We start from the raw sequence: 18,365 nt of genomic DNA on the forward strand, positions 1-18,365 counted from the left end.
TTAGCCGGGCCCCATCGTTTGCTCAGCCTATTTTCCTGCCTTTGTTTGTATTTTAATCTGGCTTCACCGTCAATACATGTGGGGAGCTGTCTTTCCTTTCGGGTCTGCTCTGGGGCAGTTAGTTTTCCTCTTTTCCTGCTTTAGGCTTATGTAGTTCTTCGGCTGTGACAAGGCGTCTAGGACCAACGTAGGAACACTCCACAACTGCTGCTAGTTGTGCGGTTTAGATCAGGGATCTGCAATCTGCATAGTTACCAACTTCTCTGGTTTTCTGAGACTTAGCTTGTTGTCTTTTTTTCCTCCTCGGTTTCCCATTCATAACACATGCCCTTTTATGCCTGCATTAGCAGTGATGCTCTGTTTATCAATTTTATGTCAATAAAATCTATTATTTAGCTAAAAAAAACCTCTGTTTATCCCTAGTTCTTGCTTAATTGTTTTGATAGGGGATATGGTTGTATTACATTATACTATATGGAGGACTATGGAGTGTGCATTATACTATATGGAAGACTATGCGGTGCATTATACTATGTGGAGGACTATGAGGTGTATTATACTAAACAAGCAAAATGCTGCCTATTTGAGTGATTGGATTGTTTTTATCGGAATAAAAATCGTTGTTCTCAGTAGCGCATCACCTGGTAAAAGCTACAGATGTGCTGCTGATAGCATGATACTGTATGGGGACAGATTGATCTACAAGTAATTGTTCTGTCCCGATCATTCTTCCTGAGCCGGTGTAAAGAAACAAGTGTTGAACGATTTCAATATTGTCGATCGCACTCGATTAGTGGCCTGAACTCAGCACATGTAACTACAGCTGAAATGTTTCTGTGTGATGTGCAATATGTTAGCGATTGGGGCCCCATTTTAACCCCTTAACGACCGTCGATATGCCTTTTAACGGCGGTAATTAAGAATACTTAAACCACAGCGCCGTGAATTCATGGCGCTGTGGAGTAATTAAATAGCGCCCCCCCAGTGTCGGATTTTCTCCGGGGTCTCGGCTGCAGGGGGAAGCCGAGACGCCAGAGAACATGAATCGGGTTGGTTTTTGCCGACCCCACTTTTGCGATCGCCGTTATTAACACTATAACGGCGACCGCCAAAAAAAAAAAGCCACGATTTTGCATTTAATTTATTTTTCCTCTGATGTGATCGCACATCTGAGGAGAAAGAAAGAGGGTCCCCGATCCCCCCCCGGTACCTCCCCGTGGTCCAGAGTCCCCTTCCGGTGGTCCTGTGTCCCGCCGGCTTCCTCTGGTGGGCGCTGCCATCTTGGATCCGGAGAAAATGGCTGGCGCATGCGCAGTGCGCCTGGCAGGAATCTGCAGGCTCCGGCTGGCAGATTCCATTCATTCATTTTGATCACTATGATAAACTATCATAGTGATCAAAATAAAAAAAATAGTAAATCACCCCCCCCACCGTTTATCACCCCCTTAGTTTGGCAAACATAATGAAATAAAGAAAATATTTTTTTTTTCATTTTTCCATTAGGGTTAGGGCTAGGGCTAGGGTTAGGGTTAGGGCTAAAGCTAGGGTTAGGGCTAGGGTTAGGGTTAGTGTTAAGGTTAGGGTTAGGGCTAGGGTTAGAATTAGGGTTAGGGCGAATTAGGATTAGGGTTGGGATTAGGGTTGGGGTTAGGGGTGTATTGGAGTTAGGGTTGGAGCAAGATTTGAGGGGTTTCCACTATTTACCAACTTTGGGGGTCTAAAAATTGAGGGCTAAAAATCACATTTGTGGAAATAAAAAATACTTTTTATTTTCACGGCTCTGCGTTATAAACTTCTGTGAAGCACTTGGGGGTTCAAAGTGCTGACCACACATCTAGATAAGCTCCTTGGGGGGGTCTAGCTTCCAAAATGGGGTCACTTGTGGGGGGTTTCCACGGTTTATGTACATCAGGGGCTCTGCAAACGCAACATGACCCCCGCAGACCATTCCATCAAAGTCTGCATTCCAAAATGGCACTCCTTCCCTTCTGAGTTCTCCCATGCGCCCAAATAGTGGTTTACCCCCACATATGGGGTATCAGCGTACTCAGGACAAATTGCACAACAACTTTTATTGTCCAATTTCTCCTGTTACCCTTAGGAAAATAAAAAATAGTGGGCTAAAAAATCATTTTTGAGGAAAAAAAATTATTTTTTATTTTCACGGCTCTGCGTCTATAAACTTCTGTGAAGCACATGGGGGTTCAAAGTGCTCACCACATATCTAGATAAGCTCCTTCAGGGGTCTAGTTTCCAAAATGGTGTCACTTGTGGGTTTTTCCACTGTTTAGGCACATCAGGGGCTCTCCAAAAGTGACAAGGCATCCAATCTCAATTCCAGCCAATTCTGCATTGAAAAAGTCAAAAGATACTCCTTCCCTTCTGAGCTCTGCCGTGCGCCCAAACAGTGGTTTACCCCCACATATCAGCGTACTCAGGACAAATCGCACAACAACTGTGGGGGTATGATTTCTCCTGTTAACCTTGTAAAAATAAAAATTTGGGGGCAAAAATATCATTTTTGTGGAAAGGTTCAAAGTGCTCACCACACATCTAGATAAGTTCCTTAAGGGGTCTAGTTTCCAAAATGGAGTCACTTGTTGGGGTTTCCACTGTTTAGGAACATTAGGGGTTCTCCGAACGCAACATGGCATTCGATCTCAATTGCAGCCAATTCTGTGTTGAAAAAGTCAAACGGTGCTCCTTCCCTTGCGAGCTCTGCCGTGCGCTGAAAAAGTGGTTTATCCCCACATATGGGGTATTGGCGTATTCAGGAGAAATTGCACAACACATTTTGTGGTTTATTTTCTCTTTTACCACTTGTGAAAATAAAAAAAATTGGTTCTGAAGTAAATTTTTTGCAAAAAAAAGTTAAATGTTAATTTTTTCCTTCCACATTGCTTTAGTTCCTGTGAAGCACATAAAGGGTTAATAATCTTATTGAATGTGGTTTTGAGCACCTTGAGGGGTCTAGTTTTTAGAATGGTGGTAATTTTGGGTATTTTCTGTCATGTACACCTCTCAAAATGACTTTAAATATGATGTGGTCCCTAAAAAAAAATGTTTTTGTAAATTTTGTTGTAAAAAGGAGAAATCGCTGGTCAACTTTTAACCCTTATAACTTCCTAACAAAAAAAATTTTGTTTCCAAAATTGTGCTGATGTAAAGTAAACATGTGGGAAATGTTATTTATTAAGAAATTTATGTGACCTATCTCTCTGGTTTAAGGGCATAAAAATTTAAAGTTTTAAAATTGCAAAATTTTTAAAATTTTCATCATATTTCCATTTTTTTTAAAAATAAACACAAGACTTATCGAAGAAATTTTACCACTAACATGAAGCACAATATGTCATGAAAAAAAACAATCTCAGAATCAGCGGGATCTGTTAAAGCGTTCCAGAGTTATAACCTCATAAAGTGACAGTGGTCAGAATTATAATAATTGGCCTGGTCGTTTAGCTGTAAAATGGCTCTGTCACTAAGGGGTTAAACTTTTGTCTAAAACCAGCCGGTTTGGGGGAAGTTCCAGCTTATCGGGGACATGTTTTGCTCTTATCAACACTCTGAACACACGTCTGTTTTCCATGCATTGTGGATGTGAGTTCAACATCTACAAGGAGTTTGTATGTTCTCCCCATGTTTGCGTGGGTGTACTCCGGGTTCTCCGGTTTCCTCCCACATTCCAAAGACATACCATTTATATATATATATAGGAAATTTATATTGTGAGCCCCATTGGGGACAGTGACATAGGTCCCAACCCTCCCGATTCCCGTGGGACAGTCTCGATTTCGGGGCCGTATCCCGCCGTCCCGGCCGGAAAGCTATCTATCCCGCAATCGCGGTGGCCGGTGTATGCCCGTAAAATACAGCACTGTGCTCAGTGGTGTAGTGTGGGGGGGTGGTCCACCCCAGGCGGCACGTGTGTGGGGGCGGGGCGGCAGCATTACAGTTCCTCAGCTGCTTTTAGGAAAGGCCCCAGCAGCCGTGTTGATAAGGTAACACTATATGACTACATTACCCGTCATGCCTCGGGTGCGCGTTCCTGGTATAACCCCGCAGCAGCGCTGTAGATTGGCAGTCACATGACCGTGGGATCTGCTCCGGCTGTCACATGCCCAAATAGGGGGCGGAGCGGCCGCACAGCATGGAGCGTGGCCAACAGGGTGTCGTGGTCCGGCCGGGAGCAGCTGGAGGCCGGGGAGAGCACGCCGCTGCTGAACGGAGCCGGCAGGTGAGGGCGGGAGGAGGGATACTGGAAATTGGGGGGCTGTGCAGATAGGTGGCCACAGCGAGGCTGTGCAGGGGAGGACATGAGGGGTTCTGTAAGGAGAGGACATGGGGAGGCTGTGCAGGGGAGGACATGGGGGGAGGCTGTGCAGGGGAGGACATGGGGGGGCTGTGCAGGGGAAGACATGGGGGGGCTCTATAGGGGAGGACATGGGGGGGCTGTGCAGGGGAGGACATGGGGGGGCTGTGCAGGGGAGGACATGGGGGGCTGTGCAGGGGAGGACATGGGGGGGCTGTGCAGGGGAGGACATGGGGGGCTGTGTATGGGAGAACATGGGGGCTCTGTAGGAGGGACATGGGGGGCTGTGCAGGGGGGGTACATGGGGAGGCTGTGTAGGGGAGGATATGGGGGGCTGTGCTGGGGGGGTACATGGGGAGGCTGTGTAGGGGAGGACATGGGGGGCTGCAAGAAGATGAAAGTCTAGAAATTTAGAAATAATAACAGCAGAGTTAGTAGCAGACTAAAAATTAGATCTTTGAGTGTAGGGTGGGCTCTTCGGATGCTTCTGGATTATCAACGACCAAAGGGGCGGCAAATTTTTCGACTGCCCCGGGTGCCACAAACAGTTGCTACGCCACTGACTTGTGCTCTGCGCCGCACATCACGTTCCACCGGAAGTGACGTGCTGTAAGCTGACCACTGGAAATGACTGCTGACCTCATTTCCCGCGGTCAGCTTATAGCATGTCACCTCAGGAGGAGGTAATCGTTCGGGACTCCGCAGGAGGACAGAGAATCGGCGGCGGGGCATCAGCGCTCCATTTTTTTTCTGTTTATAATTATTGGTTATGAAACAGTGTGATAAGCAGTTCTAAATGGGTGCAGTTGGGGCGTGGATATGGGCGTGACTACTAAAATGGGTGTGGCTAGGGCGTGGCCTAAAATTTGCCGCGACGTGCATTGCGCCGCAGCCTTTGTCCCTCTTTGCCTTCTTCAAAAGTTGGGAGGTATGGACAATGATGATAATGTGTGCAAACTGTAAAGCGCTGCGGAATATGTTAGCGCTATATAAAGATTATTATTAAACTGTGTGCTGTTTGCTGCATTCTTTTCTCTATAAGCTTCTGTGTGGAGCCAGAAATAAAACCACCTGCGTATTTAAGCGTAAAATGAAAACTGTTCTCTACTGTAAAGAAAACATTAAAAACGCTGCTCATGCACAAAAAAAGCAATAAATAAGGGAGGAAAGGGCTTGTTCACATATTAAATATTTGCACTTTGCGACTACATTACTAACAACTTGCTGTCTTGCACGAAGCTTCTGCCCAGCAGGTTGCTAGGCAACCGGGGCCAAAAACCTTCCACCGTCTCTACTAATGCTCTTTGTCACGGTAGCAATAAAGTTATTGAGAGAAAAAAACCTCACACAACAAAGACGCCTGCCTGCGCACGCGCACTGCGGGTGGTAGAGTATGACAAGTTCATTCTGATCACGCCTCTCGGTGTCCGGTGCATTGTGGGAAGAGAGCGGCTCAGACTCATGTGGCGGCTGCTGTCCAACTGTGAGTATCTGTCCGGGTGGCTGTTTCCTCTGAGTATAACGGGCCAGGAGGGCGCACCCCAAACCCTCTCCCCATAGGAGGTCTGTCTGACAAGTTAGTGCTGGCACAGGGAAGGTGTGAAAGCAGGAACCAAAACCCCTTCTTACATGGCATCCCTCAGGTGTGCGAGGGGGCGGGGCTGTCACCTGTCAGTCAGGATGGTTATGCATATTAATTACTGTTAATTTGTGTTATTATTGCTCTTTATTTGTTTTATTTACATTTAAAGACTTGCATTCTAGGTAATTACATTAGCAAGGTCGCCCTTAACGTTGTCCACCTTCTCAGGCTTTTTTTGTTACAAGAAAAAAAAAAAAATGTAAAATATAGCTAACACCGCTATACTATCCCACTGAAATCCAGCGCAGGGCATTCTGTGGCCTACGTGGCGTCAGGAAAGGTGATGTGTCTGTCCCACCAGCTGCAGGACAACTGTGTTATGTGATCAGATGCAGCTGTCTAGTCACTTGAATCACAAAGCATCTGATGACGTGCTGCTGAACTCACCCTGACTGCTGCAGCCAATCACAGGTCGCAACATTCTGGTGGAACGGCGACATCACTGTGGCCTGCACCGAATCCAGGTGGGTGCTGGTTGGTAAATATGGCTAACTTGATAAGTCGCCTCTTATTTTATTTATTTATATTTTTTTTTTGTATATCTGTTGCCTTTAAATGCATGTGTCTAGGGATTTTAAAATCATTTTTGCAATTGGGTTTTATTAAAGGTAGTGCTTTTACCTGCTTTTTGTGTTCCTGCGTATTCTTGACTGCAGAATAGGTAACTAAAAATCCCATCAGTGAGCATGTTTTGTTGGTGAGTTTTAGCACGTCTTTTTTTTTTTTTTTTTTTTATACATCACAGCTGATTTATTCTCACATCAAAAATTTTAGGTTTGTGGACCTATGTTTGGGGCTACAAGGTGACTTTGCCCTCAACATATGTCGTACGACCAAAGATAGCTTCATACCAATGCTACAGTGGGGAAAATAGAATCATTCAATCATAGAATGGTAGAGTTGGTAGGGACCTCCTGGGCCATCTGGTCCAACCCCCTGCTCAAAGCAGGATTCACTAAATCATCACAGACAGATGTCTGTCCAGCCTCTGAAGACTTCCATGGAAGGAGAACTCGCCACTTCTCGTGGCAGCCTGTTCCATTGATCACTTTGTCAAAAAGGTTTTCTAATATCTAATCTGTCTCCTGCCATTCAGTTTCATCCCATTGCTTCTAGTCTTTCCTTGTGCAAATGAGAATAAAGATGATCCTTCTACAATGTGACAGCCCTTGAGATATTTGTAGACAGCTATTAAGTCTCCTCTCAGTCTTCTCTTTTGCAAGCTAAACATTCCCAAATCTTGTAACCGTTCCTCATAGGACATGGTTTGCAGACCGCTCACCATTCTGATCGCTCTTCTCTAAACTTGCTCCAGTTTGTTGGACTTTTTTTTAAAAAAAAAAGGGTGCCCAATACTGGACACAGTATTTCAGATGAGGTCTGACCAAAGAGGAGTAGAGGGCAATAATGACTTCACGTGATCTAGACTGTATGCTTCTGTTAATACATCCTAGAATTGCATTTGCCTTTTTTGCTGCTGCTTCACACTGTTGACTCATGTTCAGTTTATGATCTATTAGTATACCCAAGTCTTTCACATGTGCTGTTGCTTAGCCCCATTCTTCCCATTCTGTCTTTGCTTTTTTCATTTTTATTGCCCAGATGTAGTACTTTGCATTTTTCCCTGTTAAAAACCATTCTGTTAGTTGCTGCCCACTGCTCCAGTTTATTTATTATAGTGGTTTGAAAAAACCACTATATTGTAATCCGAACGCTGCTAACTTATTCTTCTTCTTCTTATTATTAAGTTGATTTCCGCAATTAATGCGGCCCGAACCGCTACACGCACAGACTCCGTTGAGGTGTCGTTTCGAAGCCAGCGTCCATGAGAGGTGTGCTAAGTATTTTTCGTGTTGATCGGATTTGTAGTTTTTGCGCAATTTGCGTTTGAAAATTTTTTTTCCCGTCATTGGAATGCACTGTCTCCAATGCTTTTCAATAGGAAATGGCAAAACGTGCCCTGAGGCGATTGAAATGACAGTTGAGCTCATTTGATATGCGCAGGCAGACCCAGTTACTATGCCAACGCCTACGAACTTCACTTGAACTTCAGCACAGAGCCTCTGCCACATAATATCAGCTCTTAAAGCGAAACCCACAGCACAAATGCAAATCTAGCTTCATCACATGACACATGCCCCTGAGAGAGAATGTGTGCGCCAAAGTGGATTTAAAAGAAGCCCAGTCAGCCAAACTAGCTCTTAAAGGGCCAACGCGCCAAAGTGATTGTTAAAGGGCCAGCGCACCCAAATGAGTCTTAAAGGGCCGACACACCAAATCGGAGACTGAGCCACCCCGGCCTCCAAATCGGACAATGAGCCACCCCGGCCTCCAAATCTGAGGCTGATCGACCCCGGCCTCCAAATCTGAGGCTGATCGACCCCGGCCTCCAAATCTGAGGCTGATCGACCCCGGCCTCCAAATCTGAGGCTGATCGACCCCGGCCTCCAAATCTGAGGCTGATCGACCCCGGCCTCCAAATCTGAGGCTGATCGACCCCGGCCTCCAAATCTGAGGCTGATCGACCCCGGCCTCCAAATCTGAGGCTGATCGACCCCGGCCTCCAAATCTGAGGCTGATCGACCCCGGCCTCCAAATCTGAGGCTGATCGACCCCGGCCTCCAAATCTGAGGCTGATCGACCCCGGCCTCCAAATCTGAGGCTGATCGACCCCGGCCTCCAAATCTGAGGCTGATCGACCCCGGCCTCCAAATCTGAGGCTGATCGACCCCGGCCTCCAAATCTGAGGCTGATCGACCCCGGCCTCCAAATCTGAGGCTGATCGACCCCGGCCTCCAAATCTGAGGCTGATCGACCCCGGCCTCCAAATCTGAGGCTGATCGACCCCGGCCTCCAAATCTGAGGCTGATCGACCCCGGCCTCCAAATCTGAGGCTGATCGACCCCGGCCTCCAAATCTGAGGCTGATCGACCCCGGCCTCCAAATCTGAGGCTGATCGACCCCGGCCTCCAAATCTGAGGCTGATCGACCCCGGCCTCCAAATCTGAGGCTGATCGACCCCGGCCTCCAAATCTGAGGCTGATCGACCCCGGCCTCCAAATCTGAGGCTGATCGACCCCGGCCTCCAAATCTGAGGCTGAGCCGCCCCGGCCTCCAAATCTGAGGCTGAGCCGCCCCGGCCTCCAAATCTGAGGCTGAGCCGCCCCGGCCTCCAAATCTGAGGCTGAGCCGCCCCGGCCTCCAAATCTGAGGCTGAGCCGCCCCGGCCTCCAAATCTGAGGCTGAGCCGCCCCTGAGAGGCACCCACAGTTAAATCGTATCCTGAGTTGAAAGTCTTGCAGGGGCAACAGGCAAGTCTCTCTTAAAGGGGCAGCCCGGGCACCATTTCAAACCACTATCTGTACTTCCTTCAGGAAATACACATCTAGTATCTTTTTGAATCCTCTCTCTCTTCTCTAGTATTAGCTATCCCTCCTAGCTTTGTGTCATCAGCAAATTTAATCAGTGTACCCTCAATTCATTTATCTAAATCATTGATAAACATATTGAACAATACAAGGCCCAGGACAACCCTGCGGTACCCCACTTGGGACATTCTTCCAACTGGATGTGCAGCCATTTACGACCACTCTTTGGACCCGATCACTAAGCCAGTTAGGAATCCACCTAGCGGTTGCCTTGTCCATTCCGTACTTAGTCGTTTTTTCAATAAGGATGGTGTGAGATACTTTGTCAAATGCTTTGCTGAAGTCAAAATATACTATACAGCATTTCCCTGATCCACCCAGTCAGTGATTCTGTCATAGAAGGAAAGTCTGACATGACTTATTAGTTACAAACCCATGCTGACTCTGGTTAATCACTTCATTCTTATCCAGGTACTTACATACACTCCCTGACGGAAGTTATGTCGCTTATCCATAATATGTAAATAAAAGCTTATAACCTGATGTGAAATTCATCCATTGGTTGTATAAATTACTCTTTTGAATGCTGAAACCCTCCGAAACGTGGTTTAGCTTAAGAAAATAAATTGGCATCAATGCAGAAATATTGATCATTTAATGGACACAGAATGGTCAGATTTTGGCAAGACAAAAGTTTTGTCGCCTGGTCAATTTATTTTCTTAACCTGAACCACATTTCGGAGGGTTTCCGCTTTCAAAAGAATAATTTATACAACCAATGGATGAATTTAACGTCAGGTTATAAGCTTTTATTTACATAACATGGATAAGCGACACAACTTCTGTCAGAGAGTGTACATGTTGTTTAATAATTTGTTCAAAGATCTTTCCTGGCATAGAAGTCAGACTCACCGTCCTATAGTTCACTGGGTCCACCTTCTTCCCCTTTTTTGAAGATAGGAACAATATTTGCTCTTCTCCAGTCTTCTGGGACTTCTCCTGTTGTCCATGAATTTTCAAAGATTATGGAGAGTGGTTAAAAAATTTCTGTTTATAGATATCCTGGATTCTTCTATTCCCTTAATAGGACAGTGAAGATCAGTCGATGTTACATTTCCTTTCTGAGAGAAAACAGATGCAAAATAGAAATTTAAAAGTTCGGCCTTCTCATAATCCTTTCTTACCGTTTCATCATTTTCATCCTGTAAAAATTCTATAACATATTTAACTTTTACTTTTGACATATCCCCAAAATCCGTTTTTATTCCTTTTGACGTCTCTTGCAAGCCTTTATTGATTGTCAGCTTTAGATAATCTGATTTGTGCCCTGCAGGTTCTGTAGACAGCATTATATTCTTTTTTAGATATGCCCCCCTCTTTGATAAACAATTCTTATTTCCTTTTTAGCACGTGTTTCGTGTTTAAGTTCTGTGTTCATCCATCCTGGTTTCCTTAAATGCTTTGTATTCTTCCCTCTTTTTGGAATTGTTAATGATTATGCTTTGAGAATCTCATTTTTCAAGATTTCCCATCCTTCCTGGACATTTTTGTCCTTAAGGATATCCAGCCATTGGATCCCTCCAATTCTCTTTCTGAGTCCCTTAAAATCTGCCTTTCTGAAATCTAACCTTGAAGTCTGAGTCTTCACAGGTCTTCCTCCTCTGGTTATCCAAAATTCTAAAATAGTATGGTCGCTACCTCCTAGGATCCCAGCCACTCTTACCTCCTCAACCATTTCCTCCCTGTTTATAAGGATTAGATCCAAGGTTGCAGCACCCCTTGTTTTCTCCCCTACCTTTTGGAAGATAAAGTTGTCAGTAAAAGGTCTGTCACACTAAGCAATATCGCTATAACGTCACTGGTTTTTGTGACGTTATAGCGATATTGCTAGCGATATCGCTATGTCTGATACTTACCTCCGACCGCTCCCCCGCTGGTTATCGCTGATCGCGCAAGAACGTCCTGGACTGTTTATCGTCGTCAGCTTCCTGCTGTGGAGACGAGCGACGCCTGGACGCGGGCAGTAGGACGTCAGGATCGCCTCGTCTGACAGGTAAGTAGCGACCCCTGACCCCTGTGATGTCGCTGGTGAGATCTGCCTGTGTGGCAAAAATGAGAAGAAAAGACACCACTGCAACAAGCGCACACTAAACCAATTAGAAAAAAATATATTTATTGATACAAAAGAGTTACATATTAAAAACATAATAAAAATATGGTGAGCACCCCACAATACATAGCAGTGGAATATAGCACATGCAACATATGAAACCTGATATAGTAACCCATTTATAATCCATGTGCAATACTACCCCACTGCACAATATCACAGCCACCACCCTATAGCTAGGCTCATGGAGACCAAGGCCCTAATCTTGCACAATAACCGCATAAGGATGCAGGTAGCCCCACAATCTGCCCAGATTAGGCATATAAGCCATAATAAGCCACACAGCAAAAGATGGCCAAAATAACCAACCCAATGCTCATATATGCCACATCAGACAGTCTCCAAACGCTATGGGAAAATAAGGCTGCAATAAAGGATATATGAAGCGGGTGCTACACCCAGGACCATACCCCACACGTATCGCCACAACCCGTGCGGCTTCGTCACTTACTGGGTTACTATATCAGGTTTCATATGTTGTATGTGCTATATTCCACTGCTATGTATTGTGGGGTGCTCACCATATTTTTATGTTTTTAATATGTAACTCTTTTGTATCAATAAATATATTTTTTTCTAATTGGTTTAGTGTGCGCTTGTTGCAGTGGTGTCTTTTCTTCTCTTTTTTGACAGTTTATCCCACTGTTGCGGCACCTATTAACCCTTACCCATACATTTCTATTGGCACAGTTAGTGCGCCCTACTTTGTCTATTCTGCCTGTGTGGCAGCTCACTTGCGACCACTTAGCGATGCACCAGCGATCCTGACCGCGTCATATCGCTGGTCGGGATCGCTGGTGCATCGCTAAGTGTGACAGTACCTTTAGAGAGGATAAGAATTTGGTTGACCTGTTAGTTTTGTCTGAGAGAGATTACCAACAATTGTCCAGATAGGAGTCGTGGGAGATTTCAACTGTGTCATATTTTTTGGAGAACTTGGTCATCCATATCTTCTGCTTGCACAGGCAGCCTTGTAGTAAATGCCTACAATGGTTTCCTTTCCATTGTTCTCTCCTTGTATTGTTACCCAAACAGTTTCTACAGAACTCCCATTCTTTGAAGCTTTAATCTCTGTGCAGACATACACTTTTCTAACATACAATATGACACCTCCTCCTCATTTATCAAGTCTGTTTCTTGCAAATAAGTTGTATCATTCTAGCCTTGTATTCCAATCATGTGTATCGTTCTACCAAGTGTCAGTGATTCCAATGACATCATATTTCTTTCCTGCGTTAGTAGTTCCAGTTCTCCTTGTTTGTTGCCCATGCTTTGTGCATTAGTATAGAAATATTTTAGTTTGTGATTGGTTTCACTTCCAATATTTTTATTATTTAGATTCTTTTGTCTTTGTTCTTCCTTTCCACTTCTAATAGCAGAGTTCTCAATAGCATTTGTCAGGTGTATGGCTTTTTCTGGTCTTTTGCTTCCCTTCCCATGTTGTTCTAGTTTAAAGCTCTCCTTACAAGTGTAGCAAGGCGACTTCCAAATACATGTTTTCCATTCTTCGTAAGGTGCACCCCATCTCTAGCAAGTAGTTCATCATATAGGTAATTCACTCTGTGATCCAGAAATCCAAATCCTTGCTGACGGCACCATCGACATAGCCAGTTGTTCACTTGCACAATCTTATTCCACCTCCTTGTTCCTTGTCCATCCACTGGGAGGATAGAATACAAGGCCACCTGTGCTCTTAATTCTTTCACTTTCTTACCTAAGTTTTCAACATCACTGCAGATGGTTTCCAGGTTGTTTCTTGCTGTGTCATTTGTCCCCATGTATATTATCAGGAATGGGTGGTCGTCTGAAGAGTCCTGATATCCTGTCAGACAAATCTTTAATTTTTCCACCTGGAAGACAGCACATTTCCCTTGAGGTTATATCCAGTCTGCAAATAGCGACCTCTGTTCCTCAACACAGGGAATCCCCCATGACAACAACTCTCCATTTCTTCTTCACAACATTTTTCTTTCTCCATCTAGGAGGACTCTGATGGCGTACAAGGTTGATCTTTGTGGGTAAAGTCTTATCTTGATTCTCCTGCGTGAGAACCTGGTACTGTTTCCTCAGCAGTATGGGTGCTGACTGCCTCCCGATTCTCCTGTTTCTCTGTCACGTTTCCATTTCCCTGTTTTTTCAGGTGCACTTCATATTTATTCTCTTTCTGTAACATGATAATTCTGCTATGTCTAAGAACTCTTCACCTTCCTTAATGGTTTTCAATGTAGCTAACCTCTCTTCTAGATTTTGCAACTTTTCCTCCAATATGGTCACAAGTTTGCATTTCTGGCATGTGAAGTTATGTAGTGGAGGAAGAAAGATTTTTGTTGGAGCAACTAAAGGATTATGCTGAACATTGTCTCTACCTGGAGCATAGATGTTTCTCTGTACCCATTAATGACAAACATAATGCTCTACTGTATTTATACTGTTCCATAAACACAAGAAGCAACAATATTTCTTGAAACCTCCTTGCATTCCTATTAGCAGACCAATCATTTTCAAATATCCATTGATGATTGATTATTGATGATGCTTATATTGTATGGCGTCCAAAACAACTGACAGATTTTCATAACTTTCCTGTCATGATCCAGGACGGGGTTTCGCTTTGGCCCATCCTGGTCAGACAGGGGGTTAATTGTTTCTGCCTCTCTCTGGTAGAGGGTGGCTATTTAATGCTCACTGGACCTGGGTCCGGTGTCAGTTATACTCCTGCCCTCGGCTGAGTTAGTTGACCTCTTGTGTACGTGTGCCTGATGATAACTTGTTGCTTGTTTGGTTTTGATCCGGTTCTGCCACTGTTACGAGTTCTGCCTGTCCCTCTTGTACCGTACCACCCTCTCGTGTATGATTCTCTGCTTGTGACTTGACTATTCTCTGCTCATCCCTTTTGTACCGCACCACCCTCTCGTGTATGACCTCTGCTTGTCTGACCTGCGTTTTCCTCTCCTCTACTACAGTATTCCTGCAGTAGGTACATTACATTATCTGCAGTAGTAGGACGCTAAGCCCCGCCCCCCGCAGTCACATGATCGTAGGTCCTGGTACTCCTAACTATTTTCCGTGCCTCAGGTCCTGTCTGCTTAAACCTTCACTACCGTATTGGGCCCCGTGCTCTCTCGCAGTGTGGGTAAGTCACCCTGCTCAGCCATGGCAGTTGCCGACGCTGACAGGATCCTGAGATTTCCTTTAGATGACATGAGTGAGCAATAGGGATTGATGGTTTCATATTTCCGTTGTGAAGCAACACTGCTTTCAAACTTCTCTGGGATGAGTCAATAAACAATCGCCAATCTGCAACAAAATACTCATGATTCAGATCTTCAAAGAGGCCATTCACATTGATACAGTACACCATTGTTCCATCAACTGTGATAAATTGTGTTAAAGTGTTAATTCTGTTTCGGTAATAACACACTTTGACGTCATCAATCTTCTGTTTCAATCTAGATGCAAGAATTTCAGCTTTATCTTTTGACAATGAAACGTTTCTGATGAGATCATTTAATTCATGTTGAGTAAAGCGTTCTGGCTGCTCGGTTGCTCCATCAGGTACATGCTCAGCTTGACTTGAGGTTTCCATGTCTTCGTCAGTAGCTTCAGCTCCATAGTCTTCATATTCTACTTCATTTTCATCCAATCCAGACAACGGTGGTACAGGAACTGGCAAGGTACCATCATGTGGAACTGGCCTAATCGCAGATTCATGTTCAGAGTGATTAATCTTATGTTTGTTTTTTGTAGAAAAGCCCTTCAGTTTGACAAAACAAAAGTAGCAGGCATCACTATGATTTTTGGGTTCTCTCCAAATCATGTGAACAGCAAATAGGATAGCCACTTTCCTCATATTCAACCAGTCATGAAGACCATTTGAACAACTTGAGCATATCACATGAGGGACCCAGCTTTTGTCTTGATAACCAAGTGGACACTTAAAGTACATATGGTATCTTTTTAATAACATGAGTAGAGATAAGCGAATTTGTTCAGGTTCGGTTCTGAATACGATCGGAACCAAATATTGTTTTTGCAATATTCGTGGAACACAGCCGAACGTCATTAGTGTCAATGGGAGTAAAAATTACCGAATATGTTCGGAACCGATCATAAGGCATACATTCGGCACGAATATTGTTCGAATGCCGCTCGAATATGTCAAAATCAGATTCAGGGACCAAATCTTAACAACTTCGCTCATCTCATCATGAGTGATTGAATGTACTTGGCCTTTGGTGTAAAAGAACCACACACATAGCAGAATTTGTTCAGATGATTGATACACTGTCGTGGCATTTTTCTCCTTTAAATCAGATCAAACAGTTCAGTAAGTTCAGTTCAATGGTGGTGACAAATAGAGATGAGCGAATGTGTTTGGATTTTGGCCCCAAATCTGATTTTGGTATATTTGGGCCATATGCAAACACTATTTTACCCTTCGCCACGACAGCACCTACTGGAGGTATCGGATCCGCCCCATTTGGAACAGGAAACCCTACAGAAAGATAAAAGGGGGCGGTCCGCCTTTCCTCCTCAGTTTTGGTTTCCTGTTCCCAGGGTACCTCAGGATGATCCTTCAGGAAGAACATACCTGGGCCAAATGCACGACGCCTGCACGGTGTCCTTGAGAACGGCAGGGGCTGCGGTCCGGAAGCAGTCGGGGGAGACTCCGTTAGACGGCTCCCCCCTCGTCTGACAGCTGGAGGTGATGACCGGGTCCAGGAGGGGCCGCCCGGTCTCACCTAGGAGCGCGCCAGGTGGCACCAAGCGCGTGGAAGCCGCCGCTGCAGGGTAAGTGCGCCAGTGGCGCGAAGAGGAGAAAAAAAAAAAGGCGGCGGCAGCGTGGAGAGAGGTGTGGGCCGCATACAAGAGCGGCGGCCAGCCGGCGCAGAGGCTCCTAGGCCCCGGAAGTAATGAGTGGACTTCCGGGGCAGGATGACTGAGGAGCGCGACGGCGCATGCGCGGGAGCCTGGGGAGGAGCGACTTCCGGGACACACACACAAAAAAAAAAAAAAAAAAAAGAGGGAGGGAAGAGATCTATTTAAACAAGCGTCGCAGTTCAGCGGCAGGAAGCCATGTCATCCCCAGTGGAAGTGCACACTCCAGCAGGAGACTCTGCGGGGGGGGGGCAGCTCCTCCAGGGACCGCGCTACCAGGATAGACACCGCCCGCAGGAGCGAGGTAGGATAGTCAAGACCTAGGACAGGATCTCAGCCATCTGATCCTGTAATAAAAAGCTTCACTGGGTGAGTGTGCAATATATATACTCTGCCTATTAAGCTATAATTAAAGAGGGAATGAAAATAGAATTCCTTCAGATCCCTTATGAATTCTTTATCCATAACCCGCCTTAACTCTATAGTTCAACAAGAGGCCCTCGAAGTAGAGATTCGGAGCCTACTATCTAAAGGGGTTTTAGTAGAAGTCCCAGAGGGTCAGGAAGGTCGAGGGTTCTACTCTCCTTTTATTTTTAATTTCCAAACCAGATGGTACGTTTAGGACAATTATAAATTTGAGGAAGCTTAATACGTTTATAAGTTTAAAATGGAATCAATCAGATCCACCATAAAGCTTCTCTTTCCGAACTGTGTAATGGCGGGGATTGACTTGAAGGATGCTTACTATCATCTTCCTATTCATGATAGATACCAAAGGTACCTAAGAGTCGCGGTGGTATTCGAAGGCAAGATCCGTCATTTTCAGTATATGGCCATGCCTTTCGGCCTATCTACGGCGCTGAGAATCTTCACCAAAGTGATGGCAGAGGTGATGGCCTATCTCCGTCAAAAAGACACTCTAATCGTACCTTACCTAGATGACTTCCTAATTATCGGGAACTCGGTTACCCAGTGTACTAGACGTGTGGCAGACGCAATCTCATCTTGGCAGGATCTAGGCTGGATCATCAACTTCCAGAAGTCCAGACTCGTTCCGCATTCCATTCAGATGTTCTTAGGGTTCCAGTTAGACTCCACAACCCAGAGATGTCTACTCCCTCAGGTAAAGATTACACTCACAAAAGAGAAGGTGGAGGCAGCCATAAGTAGACCACGCATGTCTCTGAGAGGGGCAATGTCACTATTGGGGTCGTTAAATTCTTGTGCCCCGGCAGTCCGGTGGGCCGCGTATTACGTCCGCACACTGCAGCATCAGATCCTCCAAGAGGACAAGTGACATGGTGGTCACCTCGAGAGCAAGATAACCTTATCACAGGAGGTCTTCTCTAGAATGGTGGCGAAATGATAACCATCTGTACTCAGGAGTACCATGGGTTATAGTACCATCCTGTATCCTAACCACCGATGCTATCCCCCATGGTTGGGGAGCCCATATGGGGAATAGCTTTTGTCAAGGAAGGTGGAATAGAGATGAAAGGGGCTACTCGTCTAATTTAAAGGAATTAACGGCGGTATATTATGCTCTACACCATTTTCTTCCACAGCTCCAACAGAAGCATGTCAGGATCTTGTCGGACAACACCACTACAGTGGCCTACATAAACAGGGAGGTACTCGATCAGAGACTCTGATGTCTTCTGCGGCAAGAACCTTAAACTTAGCCGAAAATTATTTGTTGTCCCTCTCGGCCCTCCATATCAGGGGAGAGAACAACCAAGAGTCAGACTTCTTAAGCCGTCACACACTTCGGCAAGGGGAGTGGTGCCTCAATCACCGAGTCTTCAAGGACATAGTAGCTCTGTGGGGGCAACCTCAGGTGGACCTCTTTGCCATGAAAGAGAACAGACCGATAAAAGTGTTTGCTTCCCTGTCTCCGTCAGATCATCCAGACATACTGGATGCCCTCTAGGCCTGGAAATTCAACCTGGCATATGCCTTCCCTCCGATAATTCTCCTGCCACAGGTCATTCGGAA

The 18,365-nt window shown here is 45.3% G+C and overlaps 1 protein-coding gene across 5 annotated transcripts in view; it reads left to right on the forward strand.

Moving 5' to 3' along the window:
• The first annotated feature begins 4,092 nt into the window (after positions 1 to 4,092).
• The window catches only part of FBXL18 (F-box and leucine rich repeat protein 18), a 172,498-nt gene continuing 158,225 nt past the window's right edge, over positions 4,093 to 18,365 (forward strand). Inside the window, exons 1-2 of one of the 5 annotated variants that reach the window (XM_073558151.1) lie at positions 5,660 to 5,795; positions 14,946 to 15,047. Coding sequence is in view for 1 of the 5 variants with exons in the window: in XM_073558149.1 (XP_073414250.1) it covers positions 4,151 to 4,237 (87 nt within the window). In the remaining 4 variants the exon portion in view is untranslated. Of the gene's footprint in view, positions 4,238 to 5,639; positions 5,796 to 5,823; positions 5,956 to 6,263; positions 6,419 to 14,945; positions 15,048 to 18,365 lie in introns of those variants that run through there. The other 4 variants (XM_073558149.1, XM_073558150.1, XM_073558152.1 and 1 more) reach the window with 4 other exon arrangements.

The sequence above is a fragment of the Dendrobates tinctorius genome, unplaced genomic scaffold, assembly GCF_039654945.1.
Source record: "Dendrobates tinctorius isolate UK_male_01 unplaced genomic scaffold, ASM3965494v1 ptg000254l, whole genome shotgun sequence".
Lineage (NCBI taxonomy): Eukaryota > Metazoa > Chordata > Amphibia > Anura > Dendrobatidae > Dendrobates > Dendrobates tinctorius.